Here is an 18,454-nt window from a genome sequence, read left to right as displayed (position 1 = left end):
CCTACTGCATCGCAGCCTGATGGAGCGGACTAAATTTCGATTTTGTCCCAGATACAATGCAGAATTTCCCTACACAGACCAGCACATCGTGTAATCTGTGTCTTTCTCCCGCTCACAAAGAAGACCTTGTGTGATCAGAGCGCCAGAAGATTGGAAATGGCTTTGAAGAGTATGTAACATCTCTGCACCATGGAGGAGGAACAGGCGCAGATGGTGGTTTCCATCAGGGACACTGACTCTGAGGAAGAATCGGAAGATAGGCCTATCACTGCTGGTCAGCACGTGAGTACGTCTGCCCCTACGCCCACTTATTTAAAAAAAAAAAAAAATCCTCAAAGTCCCTGGATGCACAACTGCCAGAGTGCCATGGTTCATCCAGAAAAAAAGACTCGACGAGCGACCTTCGGGTTAGACGTTGAAAAAGGCCACTCCTCCGTGGGTATCGGAGTCGAGTAAATCCATCAAGAGTTCCACTTCAGACTCGAGCAAGCGTCTTGACTCCTTGGAGTCGAAGCCTCAATGCCCTGCTTTGGAGCCGAAACAACCGGCTGTATTTTCGGGCCCGAAAAAACTACTATCTTCGGAGCCGAAAAAATCGTATTTAAAAGAGCAAGGACTTTCGAGCCATCTTAAACAGAGCTCAAAATCATTGGATGAACAGTCTTATAGACCTTCTGATCGTGTTTCTGAAGACACTGCGGTCCAACCTAACCTTGAGATTATGGATAAAAGACAATCAAGGATTCAAATCCATAAAGAGACTGGCAGAATAATTACTGCTCCTCCTCTGCAAACCAAGAGAAAGTTGGCCTTTCAAGAACAATTAGACACTGCTCCACCATCAGCAAAAATGTATAAACCGAAGAAACCATAACCTACCCATACTTCTCCCCCTCATTCACCACAACTTTTTTTTGCCATAACCCACTAGCCCACCACCTTTGCCTTCACGAACTCATTCACAATATTCACATGGTGATAGGGTTAATCCTTGGGAACTCTTATGATCCAGATCCTATCCCTGACAATGACCTGGACTTATACTCTTCTCCACCAGAGGACACTACAGCATACATGCAAGTTATTTCCAGGGCAGCAGTATACCATTGGGTGCTTATGCACACTGAACCCCTAGAAGACACACTTTAACACACTATCCTCCAGGCACTCAAAATATCAATGCCTTCCAATGCTACCTGGCATGATTAAACATGCAGATCAAATATTCAGTGAGCCAGTCAAAGCTAGGTTTATAACACCACGCATTGATAAACTATAAACCTGCTCCAACAGACCCTGATTATATTACCCACCAAGTTCCTCCAGACTCAGTGGTAGTAAGTGCTGCTAGAAAGAGGGCTAATAGCCAGTCGTCAGTGGATGCTCCTCCCCCGACAAGGAGAGTCGAAAATTTGAAGCTGCTGGCAAGAGGGTAGCGACACAGGCTGCCAACCAATGTCGAATTGCAAACTTGTAAGCCTTGCTAGCAAGGTACGATAGAGCCCAATGGGATGAAATGCAGGAACTCCTACAACACCTCCCAAAGGAACACCAATAAGGGCACAACAGATTGTGGAAGAAGGTCAGGCCATAAGCAACAATCAAATACGGTCTGCTCTTGATGCTGCAGATACAGCAGCTAGAAGCGTGAATACTGCCATCACTATACGCAGGCATGCATGGCTACGTTCCTGTGTCTTTAAACCAGAAATTCATCAGGCAGTGCTGAATATGCCTTTTAATAAAAAGCACCTTTTTGGCCCTGAAGTCAACACGGCTATAGAAAAACTGACAAAAGACTCAGACACTGCCAAAGCAGTGGGAGCCTTATACACAACACCCTATAGAGGCTCCTTTTGCAGGCAACAATTCAGAGGAGAATTTAAGCTGCAATCCACAGAGGCTTCTATCACCCAGGCAAAACAAGGGCAATAGCAACAGTAGTACCAGAGAGGGGGTTTTAGAGGGTCTTATAGAGGCCAATACTTTAGAACCAGAGGCAAGTTCCAAACTTCACAACAAGCCACTACCCCATCTAAACAGTGACTTATTTACCATCCCTCAATGCCACAAATCTCCTGTGGGTGGGAGACTGCAGCAATTCCACTCCCATTGGCAAAATATCACCATAGACCAATGGGTGTTATCAATTATCTGCAATGGTTATTGGCTAGAATTTATTTCTACCCCTCCAATCATTCCTCCACGTTATCACAAGCTTTCCCTAGAACACAGTGTTCTATTACACTAGAAGTACAATCGCTACTACTAAAACAGGCAATACAATTGGTCCCACATTCTCAACAAGGAACATTATACTTCCTCATTCCCAAAAAGGATGACACTCTCGGGCCCATCCTAGACCTCAGATCCCAAAATCTATTTATCCTGTCAGAACACATTCACATGGTAACTCTGCAGGACATCATCCCACTATTACAAAAACAAGATTACATGACTACATTAGACCTCAAAGATGTGTATTTCCATATACCCATCTGTCCAACTCACAGAAAATACCTAAGGTTTGTGATAGCAGGAAAACATTATCAATTCAGAGTTATACCATTCGGCATAACAGCTCCAAGGGTATTCACAAAATGTCTAGCGGTAGTAGCAGCCTACCTAAGAAGGCAATACATACACGTCTTTCCTTATCTAGACAATTGGATAATAAAATGAAGCAATTTTATACAATGTCAAAAACACACTCAATACACAATAGAGACCCTACATACACTAGGGTTCACTCTCAGCTACCAAAATTCCCATCTTCAACCAGCACAGGTGTAACCTTACCTAGGTGCTATTCTCAATACGCAAAAAGCCTTAGCTTAGCCAAATACACAAAGGGTACAAGCTTTTCAAAATATCATACCACAAATGCAGCCAAATCAACGATACACTGTAAGATTTATGATTAAACTATTAGGAATGACGGCATCCTGCATAGCAATAGTACAGCATGCAAGACTAAACATGAGGACTACACAACAGTGGCTCTCATAACAATGGTCTCAAGCACAGGTTCAATTGTAAGATCTAGTGTTGTTTGACCGCCGAACACACGAGTCCCTTCAATGGTGGAATCTCGGCAATTAAATGAAGGGGCAGTCATTTCAAGACCCTGTGCCTCAGACCACAATAACAACGGATGCATCAATGACAGGTTGGGGAGCTTATCTCAACAACCTTACCATTCAAGGGGAATGGAATTCATAACAGCTAAATTATCACATAATCCATTTAGAATTGTTAGCTGTGTTCTTTGCCCTAAAAGCGTTTCAGCCGCTTCTCAAACACAAGACTGTCATGACAAAAACAGACAATATGACGACCATGTATTTACCTAAAGAAAAAAGGCGGGACACATTCATCTCAACTGTCCTTCTAGCACAAACAATATGGAAATGGGCAATTCAGAATCAAGTTCATCTACTAGCAGAATACATCCCAGGAATCCACAATCAGCTAGCGAATCTCCTAAGCAGAACACACCAACAAATACATGAATGGGAAATTCATTCTCAAGTACTTCATCAGTACTTTCAAAAGTGGGCGACACCAGAAATAGGCCTATTCGCAACAAGTGAAAATGCAAAATGCCAAAACTTCGCATCCAGGTACCCACACCCTCAGTCCAAGGGCAATGCTCTATGGATCAACTGGTTAGGGATATTTGCCTACACTTTTCCCCCTCTCCCACTACTTCCATTTCTGGTCAACAAACTGTGTCAGAATTCTCTCACCATGATACTCCTAGCCCCAACGTGGGCACGACAACATTGGTACACAACACTCCTAGACCTGTCAGTAGCACCTCACTCCAAACTTCCAAACAGACCTGATTTGCTAACACAAAACAAAGGACAAATCGGAGAACCAAATCCCAGTGCCCTCAACTTAGCTATTTGGCTCCTGAAGTCATAGAATGTGCATATTTAAATCTTCCATTAGAATGCATGGAAGGTCTCATACTAGCATGCAAGCCTACAACTAGGCAATGCTATGCTAACAAATGGAAAAGATTTGTTTATTACTGTCAATCTAAAAATACTGACCCACTTACAGCATCAATACAAGATATTTATGCTACCTACATCATTTACAGAAATCAAATTTATCTTTCATCTATTAAAATGTACCTTACTGCCATATCAGCCTATTTATAAACTGTGCAACGTTCCTCACTCTTTAGAATCCCAGTTATTAAAGCCTTCATGGAAGGTCTAAAACTTATTTTTCCAACCAGAACACCACCTGTTCCTGCTTGGAATCTCAATATTGTACTCACCAGATTAATGAGCCCTCCTTTTGAACCCATGCATTCATGTGCAAATCAATTCTTAACCTGGAAAGTTGCTTTCCTAGTAGCTATTACTTCATTACGAAGAGTTAGTGAAGTACAAGCATTCACTCTTGAACATTTTTTCCAAGTACACAAACATAAAGTTGTAATTAGAACCAATCCAAAATTTCTGCCAAAGATGGTATCATCTTTTAACATAAACTATACAGTGGAATTGCCAGTCTTCTTCCTACAGCCAGATTAAATTGCAGAAAGAGTCCTTCACACTCTTGACCTTAAAAGAGCTCTTATGTACTATGTGGATAGAACAAAAGAATTCAGAAAAACAAAGCAACTTCTCGTTGTCTTTCAACAACCACATAAAGAGAATCCTATCTCTAAACAAGTATTAGCACGATTGATTGTTAAATGTATACAAACATGTTACATTAAGGCAAAAAGACAACTTTTAATCACACCTAAAGCACATTCCACTAGGAAAAAAGGTGCATCTATGGCATTTTTAGGAAACATACCAATGGCAGACATGTCAAGCTGCCACATGGTCTATACCACATACATTTACAAAGCATTATTGTGTAGATGTATTTTCAAAGCAACAGGCCAATGTAGGTCAAGCTGTCTGAAGAACATTATTTCCTACAGGCTAGCCACCACATTTTTTGTGGAGAGTAACTGCTTTCTAGTCTATGCATAGCATGTGTATCTGCAGCTACACATGCCATCAAACGGAAAATGTCACTTACCCAGTGTACATCTGTGGCATGTAGTGCTGCAGATTCACATGCACCCTCCCTTCTCCCCGGAAACCTGTAGTCGTTGCAGTTTTTAGAATTTGTACATATACATTTACATGGGCATCTATTTTTACTTACTATTTCTATACAACATTTATAGTACTACACTCTTACACTCCTTCCTACACCCTTTTGTGGGAAAACAATCTAATAACGGAGTCAATGCCCATATGCAGTATGACCAAGAGGAGGAGTCATTCAATCCTGTGACTCTGAAAAGACCTCTTCGAAGAAAAACAACTTGTAACACTTTGAGCCCAACACTAAATGGTAGTCAATGATCTGGGCACCTTTGGGATGACTACACCCTTTCTGTGACCACGTCTGCTGGTTAGCGGGCATAGCCCTAACCTTAGTGGCCTAATTTGTTCCAAACAAGATGGAGAAATGTAAAAAGTAGTGTGTTCTTCAGCTGGTCCATCTTAGGGGTAGGACTGTCATGAAGTGGGCACCACTCAAAATCTGGCTAATTTTCCTGCCTGTGCGGCCTCCTATAGTGGGGTTGTTGGTCATCTCTGCCATTTGGAAAGACCTGTGTTGCATTTCAAATGCGACAAGGTCTTTGAATATCCCTGCCCTGGCATGTCAATCCTGCTCTGGATGAGGTGTTATCATCTCTGCCCAGAGCAGGCCTTTGTTCTGGGCCTCCGAAAGCGTTGGCTCTCACCTCAGGGGGCCAGAACTCGATCTAGAGTGGCTGCATTGGTTTGGACCAGTGAGTGAACACACGAGTAGCTGGGTAGGTTTTCAGGGGGTGCCCTCTGTTTGCATTTATTAATAAATCCATCACTGGGGTTAGTGAGGATATATTATTCTGAGATGTTTGATACCAAACATTCCAAGATTCAGAGAAGCCATCATGTAGCTGGGGAACTTGTAATGACCAGTGTCCAGCACATGCATTTTAAACAGCTTCCCTGTGCACGTAATATGTCCTAGGAATGACAGACCTAGTAGGGGCATATTTGCTTATGCATAAATGCCCTCACATACGCCCGGATGCACCCTGCCTTAGCGGTGACTTACAGTGTTAGGGTAGCTGGCACACAAGCGTGTGTAACCGCTCGTTTTTTCAATTTAGCATGCACCAACACACGCAGTCTGTAATGGCAGCACTGGGGTTGGTGAGAGGTGTCTGAGGGTGCAAGAATTTTCTTAGTACACCAGGCCCTGGGGACCAGGGGTGCCATTTACTAGGGACTTAAAGTGGTAGCTAAAGAATTTGCCATTTGTGTTGGGGACCTGGTTAGGAGGGACCCAGTGCACTAACATTCAACGTTACACCAGAAGCCAGGCAAAAAGTAGGTGGGGTGGCCATGTCAAAAGAGGCACTTTCCTACGTTAATCATATCATTGTTCACTTGATCTACATCTTTCATTAATGTGTTTAAAAGCTAGTAGCGCTAGACCATATTTGTTAGTGGTGAATTGAAAGTATTGTTTATATGTGCTTTCTACTAGAGATTATTAGCAAAGAATGTCTTGAGGCTACCAATAACGTTCGGATTCAGGTTGGCTCTGGAACCACTATCAAAATGTTCCTGTTTCCTCAGGCTATTTGTAAATACTATGCCTTCATATATTGGGCACTTTATGCTTAACATACTCAAAGGAGGAGCAACTCTTTAGTTCACACTTAGCAGTGATATGTTGACTATAGCTTTTTTATTTACAGCACCGTTCTTTAAGGTGAGACAGTGATTGATCAGTGATGTAAGTAATTGATCAGAATCTGCATTGCAGTTAAATACATTGTCAAGGTGACATATGGAACTAAATATGTGCCTTTATTCTAATTGTTCACTTAATCTCTTGTTCGCTGTCTTAGCAGAGGCAACATCAACTGAAAAAGAGGAAGATGTGTTCATGGGAATGGTTTGCCCTCCTGGTACAAATCCAGATGACTCTCCTTTGTACGTTCTCTGTTGCAATGACACTTGCAGCTTCACATGGACAGGTGCAGAGCACATCAACCAGGTAGGTGGAACACTAGATATTAACTAGTGTAGTTTACAGATAATTTGTGCCACATTTCACATACACATTCATATGTTTATCTATATATATATATACCTATGTACATGTGTGTGTTTTTGTATATATATGTTCAGTGGCATGTGTAGCTGCAGATACACATGCTGTGCACTGTTCCTGCCATCTAGTGTTGGGCTCGGAGTGTTACAAGTTGTTTTTCTTCGAAGAAGTCTTTTTGAGTCACGGGACTGAGTGACTCCTCCGTTTCGGCTCCATTGCGCATGGGCGTCGACTCCATCTTAGATTGTTTTCTTTCCACCATCGGGTTCGGACGTTTTCCTCTTCGCTCCATATTTCGATTCGAGAAAGTTAGCTAAGTATCGAAAATTCTACGGTATTGTTTTTGTTTGGTACCAGTTTAGTGTTAGTGTATCGGCACAGATATCAAGACTGCTTCGGCGGCCCTTCGGGGCTTCCACTCTTCATCGAGGCCTGGTCGGCCCGACCACACCCGTCGTCCAAGACTAATGGACCGGACCCCCTTTCGTTTCTATCATAAGTGTCACGCAAAGTATCCTTATACAGACCAACACCGGGTCTGTAACCTGTGTTTGTCGCCTGAACACAGAGAGGATACTTGTGAAGCTTGCCGAGCGTTTCGATAAAAAAAAACCTCGAGAGATCGACGCTCAAGAAGACTACAAATGGCGTCGAAGCCGAAAGAACAGCTTGACGTCGAGGAGGAAGAAAGAATCTCCATCCAAGAAACGGACTCGGAAGAATCAGACGGTGAACGACCCTCAACGGTGCACCAAACCGTGAGTAAACCTGCCCCGTCCCAAACCCAGAGTCACACCAAGAAGCTCAAGGCCACGGGGACGCCACTGCCAGCAGGCCATGGCTCTGCCCATAGAGGAGAAGGTGACCAGATAACATCGGCACCGAAAAAGGCCAAAGAGTTGCCGAAGACTTCCGACTCCGGTCGAGATTCCGGCACTGGCAAATTTCGAAACAGTAGTCGAATCAAGCAAGCCCCGAAAAAGCTCCTCGGAACCGAAAAAGACTATTACATTAGGAATATCGGTGCCGAAAAAAATGGCCTCGGAGCCGAAACGACCCTCATACACGGAGGAGCAAGGGCTTTCCACGCAACTCAAGGAAAGACATAGAGTTGAGCAAGATTTGGATATAGAAGAACCTGACCAAAGGCAATAAAGGTTACAAATCCAAAAAGATACAGGCAAGATTCAGACTATACCTCAACTCAAATCTAAAAGAAAACTTGCCTTTCAAGAATCAGAGATGCAACCAAGAGCCAAAGTGGTTAGAGACAAGTCACCACCACCACAGGTCTCACCACAACCATCCCCACTGCACTCACCACACTTGTCACCAGTGGGAACATCCATAATGCAGTCACCCACACATACTGGGATGACCCAAGATGATGCCGATGCATGGGATTTATACGATCCACCAATATCGGATAACAGCCCAGAGTGTTCTCCAACAAAGCCGTCACCACCAGAGGACAGTACAGCATATACGCAAGTACTAGCCAGGGCAGCTACGTTCCATAACGTAACAATGCACTCTGAACCAGTGGAGGATGACTTCCTTTTCAACACTCTGGCATCCACTCACGCATCCTATCAAAGCTACTGGGCATGCTCAAGCACGCACAACAGGTCTTCCAAGAGCCTGTAAAAGGAAGAGCTATCACGCCCAGGGTCGAAAAGAAATACAAACCACCTCCAACAGACCCAGTGTTTATAACGCAACAGCTCACACCGGACTCAGTGGTTGTAGGGGCAGCAAGAAAGAGGGCAAATTCACAATTGTCAGGGGATGCCCCATCACCTGACAGAGAGTCAAAAGTTCGACGTTGCGGGCAAAAGAGTGGCGTCACAAGCAGCCAATTAATGGCGAATTGCAAATTCGCAAGCCCTACTTGCACGCTACGACAGGGCACACTGGGACGAGATGCAAGACATTATCCAGCACTTGCCCAAGGAACACCAAAAACGTGCCCAGCAAGTAGTTGAAGAGGGACAGGCCATATCAAACAATCAGATAAGGTCTACATTAGACTCTGCAGATACAGTAGCACGGACTGTCAACACGGCTGTAACGATTCGAAGGCATGTATGGCTGCGGAGTTCTGGATTCAAACCAGAAATACAACAAGCGTACTAAATATGCTGTTTAACCAACATCAGTTGTTTGGGCCGGAGGTCGATACTGCCATCGAAAAGATGAAAAAAGACACACACGGCCAAAGCCATGGGCGCGCTCTACTCCCCACAATTCAGGGGCACTTTTAGGAAACCACAATTTAGAGGGGGTTTTCGGCAACAAACATCTGAACCATCCACCTCCCAAACAAAACCCACCTATCAGTCACAATACCAAAGGGGGGGGGGGGGGGGGCTTGTGGTTCCTATAGAGGACAATTCCCAAGAGGAAGGGGGGGGAATTCCAGCCCGCAAAACCAAGCCCTAGCAAGCAGTGACTTCAATGTCACAACACCCCAACACTTGTCACCAGTGGGGGGGGAGGCTCACCAAATACTACCACAATTGGACACATTACCACAGACACATGGGTCCTATCAATTATCCAACATGGTTATTGCATAGAATTCACAGCATTCCCTCCAGATGTGCCACCAAAACTGCACAGACTGTCTCCACAACACTTAGACCTATTACATATAGAGGTACAAGCACTGCTACAAAAACAAGCAATAGAGCTAGTACCCAATCACCAAAAAGGAACAGGCGTTTACTCACTGTATTTCCTTATTCCAAAAAAGGACAAGACGTTAAGGCCTATCTTGCATCTCAGAACACTGAATCTCTTCATCAAATCAGATCATTTCCACATGGTAACACTTCAAGACGTAGTTCCCTTACTAAAAAATGGGGAATACATGACAACACTGGATCACAAGGATGCGTATTTCCACATACCCATCCATCCATCTCACAGGAAATACTTAAGGTTTGTAATTCAAGGCAAACATTATCAATTCAAAGTGCTACAGTTCGGGATAACAACAGCCCCCAGAGTATTTACAAAATGCCTAGCTGTAGTCGCAGCTCACATAAGGAGACCGCACATGCATGTATTCCCATATTTGGACGACTGGCTAATAAAAGCCAACACTCAACAACGTCAATTTCACACGCAATACGTCATACAAACTCTACACAAACTAGGGTTTTCTATAAATTAACAAAAATCACATCTGCAACCACCCCAACTACAATAATACTTGGGAGCAACACTCAACACACACAGAACAATTGCCACTCCAAATCCACAAAGATTTCAATGGTTCCAAAATGTAAGATCAAGCATACAACCAAACCAACACTACACGGTAAGGTTTGTAATGAAACTACTAGGCATGATGTCCTCATGCATAGCTATTGTCCCAAACGCAAGACTACACATGCGGCCCTTACAACAGTGTCTAGCAAAACAATGGACGCAAGCACAGGGTCAACTAGAAGATCTAGTGTTGATAGACCGCCAAACACACACTTCGCTTCAGTGGTGGAACCCTACAAATTTAAACAAAGGGCGGCCTTTTCAAGACCCAGTGCCTCACACCATTATCACAAAAGATGCTTCCATGGTTGGGTGGGGAGCACACCTCAACAATCACAGCATACAAGGTCAGTGGGACAATCAACGAAGACTACTTCACATAAATCACTTGGAACTGCTAGCGGTATTTCTAGCATTAAAAGCGTTTCAACCACTGATAGCCCACAAACACATTCTTGTCAAGACAGACAATATGACAACAATGTATTTAAACAAACAAGGGGGGTGGGGGGACACTTGGCATTGGGCAATTCACAACATTCGACTGATAGCACAATACATACCAGGCATTCAAAATCAGTTAGCCGACAATCTCAGTCGAGATCAACAGCAAACTCACGAGTGGGAAATACATCCCCAGATCCTACAGGATCACTTCTACCGCTGGGGGACACCAAACATAGATCTATTTGCAACAAAAGAAAACGCAAAATGCCAAAACTTCACGTCCAGGTATCCACACGCTCAGTCCAAGGGCAATGCTCTATGGATCAGCTGGTGTGGGATATTTGCTTACGCTTTTCCCCCTCTCCCGCTCATTCCTTATCTTGTCAACACACCAAGTCAAAACAAACTCAAACTAATACTTATAGCACCAACGTGGGCTCGCCAACCGTGGTACACAACACTGTTGGACTTATCAGTAGTACCCCACATCAAACTACCGAACAGACCAGATCTGTTGACACAACACAAACAAAAGATCAGACACCCGAATCCAGCCTCGCTCAACCTAGCAATCTGGCTCCTGAAGTCTTAGAATTTGGATATTTAAACCTTTCAGAAGAGTGTATGGAGATTATTAAACAAGCAAGAAAACCCACAACCAGACATTGTTACGCGAACAAATGGAAAAGATTTGTTTGCTACTGTCAGGCTAATCAAATTATGCCACTAGAAGCCTCTACACAAAACATTGTAAGTTATTTACTACACTTATAAAAGTCTAATCTAGCTTTCTCTTCCATTAAACTCCATCTCACTGCAATATCTGCCTATCTGCAGATTAAACATACATAATCACTTTTTAGAATCCCAGTCATTAAAGCCTTTATGGAAGGACTAAAAAGAATCATACCCCCAAGGACACCACCAGTACCTTCGTGGAACCTTAATATTGTATTAACACGACTCCTGGGCCCACCATTCGAACCCATGCATTCTTGTCAAATCCAATTTCTAACTTGGAAAGTAGCCTTTCTAATAGCCATCACATCACTTAGAAGAGTGAGTGAAATACAAGCACTTACTATTCAAGAACCCTTTATACAAATGCATAAACATAAAGTGGTTCTCCGTACAAATCCAAAATTCTTACCAAAAGTCATATCACCATTCCATCTAAACCAAACTGTGGAACTCCCAGTCTTCTTTCCACAACCAGACTCAGTAGCTGAAAGGGCCTTGCATACATTAGACATAAAAAGAGCACTAATGTATTACATTGACAGAACGAAACAATTTTGTAAAACAAAACAATTGTTCGTAGCTTTCCAAAAACCTCATGCAGGTAACCCTGTATCCAAACAAGGCATTGCCAGATGGATAGTTAAATACATTCAGTCCTGTTACTTTAAAGCTAAAAGAGAATTACACCAAGGGCACATTCCACTAGAAAGAAAGGTGCCACAATGGCTTTTCTTGGGAATATACCAATGAGAGAAATTTGTAAGGCAGCCACCTGGTCTACGCCTCATACATTTACTAAGCATTACTGTGTAGATGTGTTAGCAACACAACAAGCCACAGTAGGACAGGCTGTATTAAGAACATTATTTCAGACAACTTCAACTTCTACAGGCTGACCACCGCTTTTGGGGAGATTACTGCTTTGTAGCCTATGCACAGCATGTGTATCTGCAGCTACACATGCCATTGAACGGAAAATGTCACTTACCCAGTGTACATCTGTTCGTGGCATGAGACGCTGCAGATTCACATGTACCCTCTCACCTCCCCGGGAGCCTGTAGCCCTTTTTAGTTGCATGAAAATTGTAAATATGTAAATAAATATTCTTTTAATACACACTATGTACATACATTTCTACTCCATTGCATGGGCATCTCTAGTATCCTCACTTTACCAACTCCTACCTCACCCTTTGCGGAGAAAACAATCTAAGATGGAGTCGACGCCCATGCGCAATGGAGCCAGAAGGGAGGAGTCACTCGGTCCCGTGACTCGAAAAACCTTCTTTGAAGAAAAACAACTTGTAACACTCCGAGCCCAACACTAGATGGCAGGAACAGTGCACAGCATGTGAATCTGCAGCGGAACATGCCACAAACAGATGTACACTGGGTAAGTGACATTTTCCATATATCTATACACACACACACTCTTTCTCTCTCTGTGTCTGTCGTCTTTGTGAAGTTGGAAGTATATGTGGATTGTGGACGCGCATTGCTAGCGTCATTACAGTCATCGCTGGAGATAAGGGATATTCCTCATACAATTTTCCATAGGAAAATTAGATATAGCTACAGCCAAAGCAGCTGAGCAGAATGACACCTAATTTGACAGAAAGCTAGACTTTGATCTAGAAAGTGTCCTTTTTTTGTGATATGGGTTTGTTTCCATTCAGTAGGTGTAGGAAGTTGGCTCTGTATGCACTATTTCAAAGTAAGGAATAGTATACACAGAGTCCAAGGGTTCCCCTTAGAGGTAAGATAGTGGCAAAAAGAAATAATTCTAATGCTCTATTTTGTGGTAGTGTGGTCGAGCAGTAGGCTTATCAAAGGAGTAGTGTTAAGCATTTGTTGTACACACACAGGCAATAAATGAGCAACACACACTAAGAGACAATTCCAGGCCAGTAGGATTTGTATAGAAAAAAAATCTTTTATTTTAAGAACCACAGGTTCAAGATTTACATGTAATTCTTCAAATGAAAGGTATTGCAGGTAGGTACTTTAGGAACTTTGAATTAGCAAAATAGCATACACAGTTTTCACATAAATCACATATAGCTATTTTAAAACTAGACACTTAGTGCAATTTTCAACAGTTCCTGGGGGGAGTAAGAGTTTGTTAGTTTTTGCAGGTAAGTAAACCACCTAAGTAGCCCACCGTTGGGGGCTCAAAGCAACCCCAAAGTTACCACACCGCAGCTCAGGGCCGGTCAGGTGCAGAGGTCAAAGTGGTGCCCAAAACGCATAGGCTTCAATGGAGAAGGGGGTGCCCCGGTTCCAGTCTGCCAGCAGGTAAGTACCCGCGTCTTCGGAGGGCAGACCAGGGGGGTTTTGTAGGGCAGCAGGGGGGACACATGTCCACACAGAAAGTACACCCTCAGCAGCACGGGGGTGGCCAGGTGCAGTGTGCAAACCCGCGTCGGGTTTTCAATAGGTTTCAATGGAAGACCAAGGGGTCTCTTCAGCGATGCAGGCAAGGGGGGGGGGGGGCTCCTCGGGGTAGCCACAACCTGGGCAAGCGAGAGGGCCACCTGGGGGTCGCTTCTGCACTGGAGGTCGGATCTTTCAGGTCCTGGGGGCTGCGGGTGCAGAGTCTTTACCAGGCGTCGGATCTTAGAAGCAGGCAGTTGCGGTCAGGGGGAGCCTCAGGATTCCCTCTGCAGGCGTGCTGTAGGGGCTCAGTGGGGGGGCAACTCTGGCTACTCACATTCTCGCAGTCGCCAGGGAGTCCTTCCTGAAGTGTCCACTTTTTGTGCTGACTTGTGTCCCCCCCCCCCCCCCCCCGCCTCCCCCGCGCCCTACAAAAACCACCCTGGTCTGCCCTCCGAAGACGCGGGTACTTACCTACTGGCAGACTGGAACCGGGGCACCCCCTTCTCCATTGAAGCCTATGTGTTTTGGGCACCACTGTGACCTCTGCACCTCACCGGCCCTGAGATGCTGGTGTGGTAACTTTGGGGTTGCCTTGAACCCCCAACGGTGGGCTACCTTGGACCCAACTTTGAACCCTGTAGGTGGTTTACTTACCTGCAAAACTAACAAACACCTACCTCCCCCAGGAACTGTTGAAAATTGCACTGTCTAGTTTTAAAATAGCTTATTGCCATTTGTGTGAAAACTGTATATGCTATTTTGCTAATTCAAAGTTCCTAAGTGAAATACCTTTCATTTAAAGTATTTTTTGTAAATATTGAACCTGTGGTTCTTAAAATAAACTAAGAAAATATACAGGGAGTGCAGAATTATTAGGCAAATGAGTATTTTGACCGCATCATCCTCTTTATGCATGTTGTCTTACTACAAGCTGTATAGGCTCGAACGCCTACTACCAATTAAGCATATTAGGTGATGTGCATCTCTGTAATGAGAAGGGGTGTGGTCTAATGACATCAACACCCTATATCAGGTGTGCATAATTATTAGGCAACTTCCTTTCCTTTGGCAACATGGGTCAAAAGAAGGACTTGACAGGCTCAGAAAAGTCAAAAATAGTGAGATATCTTGCAGAGGGATGCAGCACTCTTAAAATTGCAAAGCTTCTGAAGCGTGATCATCGAACAATCAAGCGTTTCATTCAAAATAGTCAACAGGGTCGCAAGAAGCGTGTGGAAAAACCAAGGCGCAAAATAACTGCCCATGAACTGAGAAAAGTCAAGCGTGCAGCTGCCACGATGCCACTTGCCACCAGTTTGGCCATATTTCAGAGCTGCAACATCACTGGAGTGCCCAAAAGCACAAGGTGTGCAATACTCAGAGACATGGCCAAGGTAAGAAAGGCTGAAAGACGACCACCACTGAACAAGACACACAAGCTGAAACGTCAAGACTGGGCCAAGAAATATCTCAAGACTGATTTTTCTAAGGTTTTATGGACTGATGAAATGAGAGTGAGTCTTGATGGGCCAGATGGATGGGCCCGTGGCTGGATTGGTAAAGGGCAGAGAGCTCCAGTCCGACTCAGACGCCAGCAAGGTGGAGGTGGAGTACTGGTTTGGGCTGGTATCATCAAAGATGAGCTTGTGGGGCCTTTTCGGGTTGAGGATGGAGTCAAGCTCAACTCCCAGTCCTACTGCCAGTTCCTGGAAGACACCTTCTTCAAGCAGTGGTACAGGAAGAAGCCTGCATCCTTCAAGAAAAACATGATTTTCATGCAGGGCAATGCTCCATCACACGCGTCCAAGTACTCCACAGCGTGGCTGGCAAGAAAGGGTATAAAAGAAGGAAATCTAATGACATGGCCTCCTTGTTCACCTGATCTGAACCCCATTGAGAACCTGTGGTCCATCATCAAATGTGAGATTTACAAGGAGGGAAAACAGTACACCTCTCTGAACAGTGTCTGGGAGGCTGTGGTTGCTGCTGCACGCAATGTTGATGGTGAACAGATCAAAACACTGACAGAATCCATGGATGGCAGGCTTTTGAGTGTCCTTGCAAAGAAAGGTGGCTATATTGGTCACTGATTTATTTTTGTTTTGTTTTTGAATGTAAGAAATGTATATTTGTGAATGTTGAGATGTTATATTGGTTTCACTGGTAATAATAAATAATTGAAATGGGTATATATTTGTTTTTTGTTAAGTTGCCTAATAATTATGCACAGTAATAGTCACCTGCACACACAGATATCCCCCTAACAAAGCTAAAACTAAAAACAAACTAAAAACTACTTCCAAAAATATTCAGCTTTGATATTAATGAGTTTTTTGGGTTCATTGAGAACATGGTTGTTGTTCAATAATAAAATTAATCCTCAAAAATACAACTTGCCTAATAATTCTGCACTCCCTGTATTTTTCTATATAAAAACCTATTGGCCTGGAATTGTATTTGAGTGTGTGTTCCTCATTTATTGTCTGCGTGTGTACAACAAATGCTTAACACTACCCTCTGATAAGCTTACTGCTCGACCACACTACCACAAAATCGAGCATTAGAATTATCTCTTTTTGCCACTATCTTACCTCTAAGGGGAACCCTTGGACTCTGTATGTACTATTTCAAAGTAAGAAATAGCAACACACAGAGCCAACTTCCTACAGTGTGCTTGAACTAGAACTAGGGGCAGGCCTTGCACATGGAGTTCTTATGCTCGGGGAGAGGTACAGGTTGCAGATCTGGTAGTGGTCAGTCCTGGGATACTTTGCATGGCACAGTGAGTAGTTTGGTAAGTTGTTCTTTCCATTTCGCCTGTTGCATTTTCAGCAAGGAATTTGTTGAAGAAATCTGGGACCGAATCCCCGTATAGGAAAGCACCCCTTTTGGCATGCTTATGCCCCACTTTTTGCCTGGTATCTGATGTAATTTTGAAAGTGCACTGGATTCCTGCTGACCACCATCTGTAATTCCCTAGTAAATGATACCCCTGGTACCCAAGTCCTGGGGTACTAAAGAGGGTCCCTAAGGGCTGCAGCACGAATTGTGCCACCCTAAGGGACCCCTCATCAAGCACATGATAGGCTGCCATTGCAGTCTGCGTGTCTTGGTGCCAGCAAAAGGAAAAACACAACATGGCGCACAGCCTGTATGCCATGTTGCCTAACACTGCATGGAATATATGTAAGTCACCCCTTTAACAGGCCTTACAGCCCTAAGACAGTGTGCATTATATAACATTTGTGGGCATATCTGCACGAGCACACATGCCCCTGCTATGTCTGTCAATTCTCAGACATAGTCAGTGGCCTGGGAAGTAATTTTAAATGTATGTGCTGAACACTGGTCACTAAGAGTTCCCCAGCTACATGATGGCTCCATTGAAGATAGGGATGCTTGGTATCAAACATCTCTTATTGGTGAAGCCACACTGATGTCAATGTTAGATTTACTAATACATGCACTTAGAGGGCACCCTAGAGGTGCCCCCTAAAAACCTACCAACTACTAGTGTGTTTACTGAGTGGTCTTGTCCAGTTCACCCACCATAAATGCCTTTCAACATCCTGAGGTAAGAGCCTACGCTTCTGGAGACCAGGAACAAAGCCTGCCCTTGATGGAGTTGTTAACACAGGTGTCTCTTCAGATGGCAGAGATGACTACCCCGTCTCCTGACCCCACTTCTTGGTGGCAAGGGAGGCTGGAAAATTATTAAGACTAACTTATGTAGCCAGCACTTCTCAGATTTCGTTATCTTATATTGGACGGAATTAGCAATGTAGGGTCAAGGTTTTGCCCATTTTCCACCAGAAGTGGTCATATAGAGGGTGTAGACACCCTAAAGGTAAGCAACCCATTGGCTGCTACCTGGCAATCACCTGGCATGCCCCTAAATTGAGTATTTAGGTGGCAAATCTGACCCAAAGAACCCAGCTTCGATTAATCAGGAGAAGGAGGATAAAGAAGAGTCTCTTCCTGGCAAGAACAGCTGTGGACTTTTGGCACAAAACCCTACCTGCTCAGAACTCACTTGACAACTGCCACAGAGGGACGTATCCTGTATGCTGGACAGAGTAACTCGTCCTGGAAGCTGGAGAACTACCAAAGCCTCGGATACCCTGCCAGCACCTAAAAAATTGCCGCCAGTCTCCCTTGGTGTAGGAAAGCTACTTGTATTCAGACTGCAGGCACCAACAAGCAGAAGTCTGGTCCACCACCTTGGAGCACCCTGGCCCAAGTGACTCTGCAGATGACCAGGCGAAAGTTCTCGTGCTCTAGAAGACACAATCTGTCTCCCTACGAAGTGTGAAGACACCAGGACCAACTGAAGCCTTGCAGCACCAACTCCCGGGGTAGCTGACACCCTGCACTAAGCACCAGCCATGAGAGTCCATTCCGGATTCCTACTGCATCAGGACCGAGCATCCATCGAGGGACGTCAACATCACTGAGACCCTTTTTGTAAGTGGCC

At 44.2% G+C, this 18,454-nt stretch overlaps 1 protein-coding gene across 8 annotated transcripts in view; it reads left to right on the top strand.

The window, feature by feature from the left end:
• Nucleotides 1-18,454, top strand: part of UBR5 (ubiquitin protein ligase E3 component n-recognin 5) — a 1,605,594-nt gene that overhangs the window by 762,211 nt on the left and 824,929 nt on the right. For 7 of the 8 annotated variants that reach the window (XM_069220580.1, XM_069220578.1, XM_069220582.1 and 4 more), the window contains one exon: nucleotides 6,935-7,083. In XM_069220580.1, coding sequence (XP_069076681.1) covers nucleotides 6,935-7,083 — 149 coding nt within the window. The remainder of the gene's footprint in view (nucleotides 1-6,934; nucleotides 7,084-18,454) is intronic. The other variant, XM_069220579.1, reaches the window with a different exon arrangement.

The sequence above is a fragment of the Pleurodeles waltl genome, chromosome 2_2, assembly GCF_031143425.1.
Source record: "Pleurodeles waltl isolate 20211129_DDA chromosome 2_2, aPleWal1.hap1.20221129, whole genome shotgun sequence".
NCBI classification, from domain to species: Eukaryota; Metazoa; Chordata; class Amphibia; order Caudata; family Salamandridae; genus Pleurodeles; species Pleurodeles waltl.
The sequence above is the reverse complement of the archived record's forward strand: the minus strand, read 5'-3'. Positions and strand labels throughout refer to the sequence as shown.